General features: G+C 59.5%; 1 protein-coding gene across 1 annotated transcript in view; it reads left to right on the top strand.

Annotated features, from left to right (window-relative positions):
* The first annotated feature begins 189 nt into the window (after window positions 1-189).
* The window catches only part of PATL2 (protein associated with topoisomerase II homolog 2 (yeast)), a 5421-nt gene continuing 2282 nt past the window's right edge, over window positions 190-3328 (top strand). Inside the window, exons 1-10 of the mRNA XM_010022373.1 lie at window positions 190-244; window positions 402-712; window positions 865-933; window positions 1017-1082; window positions 1436-1603; window positions 2307-2461; window positions 2580-2648; window positions 2731-2869; window positions 2984-3104; window positions 3183-3280. Of these exons, the coding sequence (XP_010020675.1) occupies window positions 190-244; window positions 402-712; window positions 865-933; window positions 1017-1082; window positions 1436-1603; window positions 2307-2461; window positions 2580-2648; window positions 2731-2869; window positions 2984-3104; window positions 3183-3280 (1251 nt within the window). The remainder of the gene's footprint in view (window positions 245-401; window positions 713-864; window positions 934-1016; window positions 1083-1435; window positions 1604-2306; window positions 2462-2579; window positions 2649-2730; window positions 2870-2983; window positions 3105-3182; window positions 3281-3328) is intronic.

Consider the following 3328-nt stretch of genomic DNA (forward strand, 5'->3'; position numbering starts at 1 on the left):
TTCAGCTTTGGAGCTGCTGTGAGCTCTGGGGTCTACCCAGCCCCAGCAGTGGGGTAAGGGGTGAGGTTGGGTGCCCTCCAGTTTAGGAGCATGTTAGGGTTACCTCTCCCTTAGCAGAGACACTGCTGCTTTCGACTCCAGATCATTGAGGACTACCTGCTGCTGGAAGATGCACCTCTGCTGGAGGAGATGGCTGAGGAGGATGAAGACCTTGACCTGTACAATGAAATGACTTTTGGGATAGGTAAGATTTCAGGGGAGCCTTAGTGGCAGGGAGACCAGCCAGCACCCAATGGGGTGAGGAAGGCTTCTGCCTGGTGAGGAGGTGGGTTGGGAGCTGGGACCCTACTGGGCACCAGGGTTCTCACCCACTCTGATGTACTCTGCTTCCCCCTTCCAAGAACAAGACTCTACTGAACAGGACACCTCAAAACTCCCAATGCCTCCAGAGATGAGCCCTGAGCTGGCCAAAGCAGTGGCAGAGGAGACCGAGGCAGGGGAGGAACTGGGGCCCGAAGCAGCTGAGGAGCTGAAAGAGCCCCAGGAGGAAGGTGGGATGGAGCTGGAGATGGAGCAGCTCAGCTCTGAGTTGGAGGAGGAGGATGGTCTGGGGGCTGAGGACCAGGAGGAAGACCAGGAGCCCTGTGAGGAGCCCAATGACCTGGGAGACCCAGCAGTGATGAGAGCTGTGCACAGCAAACCCACACTGGAGGTGATGCATGAATGGAGAGGGAGGGGACCCACTGCTCCCCTTTCATCCCCACATCTGGGGGTCCTGCCCCACAGAGGGCACTGGGGGTAGCTTGGTTCCTGTCCAAGGGAAGAGACCCACCAGTGCTAAACACATGCCGCCTTTGCTTACAGAGCCAGGACTCAGCGGTGCTGGACAGCAGGATTGGTGCTTGCTGGACAGACTTTGGCAAAGAGAATGTGGTAAAAATGTCCCCTTCCATCCGGTGACAAGGCTGCAGTGTCCCCTGCTCCTTCCCTGTGCTGATCATCTCCCTGTCTTCCAGCTGGCCATGGATCCCACCATGTGGGGCTCCCGTCCCAGCAGCATCCCCCCTTCCCACATGCTGGAGGTGGGTACATTGGGGGAGCAGCTGAGGAGTCCCGGGCACCCTGAGCTGAGGGTCATGCACGCAATTTGGGGTGATGAGGGGACCTCTAAAGTCTTGTTGTGGGACTGGAGGTGCACAGATATGTCTCTTGGGTGCTAAGGCTGTGGGCAGAGGTGCCGACCCAAAGCAGACCCTGGGTTTGAAGACTAAGCTGTTGAGTTTGGGTGTCCCTGTGGGTCCCCTAGTGTTGCAAGCTGCCAGGTTTGGAGCCTGGCTGGTGCATGGTCTGGTTCTGGTGAGCTGCCTGATGCTGGGAATGCTAAAATGATCCCAGCTGGGCCCCGTTCCCACCTCCTGCTGCCTCCTCCCTGCAGGATAAAGCCATTGTCCAGGTCCTGGAGAGGCCCCCACCATCCACGAATGTGGCTCTCGACTTCCTCGGTTCCCATGTACAGAGGGGCTACGGGGGTTCTCCCCGGCTCAAGCGCCCCAACATAAGGCTGGTGTCCCCCAAGTCCTTCCCACAGCGCTTTCTCCGGCAGGTAACAGGTTTGGGGGAGTCTTGCACCCCCTTTTCTCTGCCGTCTCCTCCCCAGAGGCGCAGCCTTAGGACAGACCTGTCCCAGTGATACCTCCTGTCTCCCTGTCTTCTGCCCTGCAGCAATCGCCTCTGGTACCTCGCTCCCCGTGTTCCCCTCGGCCCTTTGTGCCACCTCGCAGACCCCCTCTGCTCTTCACTTCCAACCAGGTGATGCTGTGAGCTCTGAGCTGCTGTGTGTCCCCTCTCAGGTGGCCCTGGAGCAGCAAGGGGTTGGGACAGGGTCTCCCCAAAGCTCTGCCATCCGCAGCAGGCTTTGCAGCTCCCGGGCACCCATCTCTTGTGTCTTAATAGTGGGGAAGGTGGAGCTGCTGGTGTAGCTGTTGCTTCATAAATCTATTTGTCCTGATGTCCCCATGGGACCCGCACTGGGCATGGTGGTGCATTTGGTGTCATGCTGCAGCACTGGTGATGGATCTGGGACATGCAATCCCTAGTGACACATGGGTCCCCTCACCTTGCTCTCTGTAGTGGCAACATCCTGGTAGGTATCACCTTGCCGTGGTGCCCCATGCATCTGCTCTGTGCAGGGACAGGGTGGCTCCTGAAAGGTGGGGAGCCAGAAGCCAGCATGGTCCCCCCCAAATCCCTCCAGGGTCCTCAGAGGAGAGGGCTCAGCCATCTGATCGTTCTCTCTCCCTTTTCAGACCACAGGGTATGCATCTCCAACCCCTTTCCAGCCCATGTCACCTAACATCAGCCGCCCACCACGGCCTCTCGCCATGCACTTTGGTCCCATGTCTCCCTCTTTAGACCCTGCTCTTTTCTTCAGTCCATCAGCCAGTGGCCAGCTGAACCTCAGGTAGTGGGATAGTGTGTGGTGTGCTTGGGTGGGACTGCAGGAGCCCCACACCACAGCTGGGGGTGTCCCCCCTCTCTGGGGACCTGATCCCCTGACCCCCATCTGGTCTCCCCTGCAGCATGCCCAGCCATCTGACCCAGCTGCACCCGCAGCACCAGCGCATCCTGACCCAGCGGCAGCAGCAGAGGTGAGGGGGTCCCCGGTGACTTGTGGGGTGGTGTGGAGGGACTCCGGGTAGTCACAGCAGGCTGTGGTCTTCCCTGTGCCAGCATCTCCTCCAAGAAGCTGTGGTCTCCTAAAGTGGACCCTTGTGCTGGGCTGATGACCTCCAAGGAGAAGGACTGGGTCATCAAGGTGGAGATGATCCAGCTGCAGAGCGAGAACATGGATGATGACTACTACTACCAGGTGAGCGCCTGATGGCAGCACCAGTGGCTTATTCTCCTCAGGGCTGGGGTGTTGTCTGTTTGGGGGTGCCAGGGCTCATGGAGCCCCCCCTCCAGGCTATGCCTGTCATTACAGACATACTACCACCGGCTGGAGCGCAGACAGGCGGAGGAGGAGCTGCTTGGGGGGCGCAACAAGCAAGAGCCCCCAAAGCTGGTCACACCGTTCATCCAGAAGGTGGAGATGTACAACTCTGGTGAGGGGGTGGGGAGGAGCGGTGGGGGCCGGGTGAGGGGTTGTAGGATGTGGTCTCGCCATGTCCTCTTTCTTCTAGTGGTGCGCATCGCAGGCTCGCTGGGCCAGGTTGCAGTGTCCACCTGCTACAGCCCACGCCGGGCCATCGACGCAGTGCACCATGCCCTGGTGGAGGAGGTAGGTGAGGGGAGGCTGGGGAACGCCACTCTGAGCTTTTGTCAGGCC

The sequence above is a fragment of the Nestor notabilis genome, unplaced genomic scaffold (assembly GCF_000696875.1).
Source record: "Nestor notabilis isolate BGI_N333 unplaced genomic scaffold, ASM69687v1 scaffold18909, whole genome shotgun sequence".
NCBI classification, from domain to species: Eukaryota; Metazoa; Chordata; class Aves; order Psittaciformes; family Psittacidae; genus Nestor; species Nestor notabilis.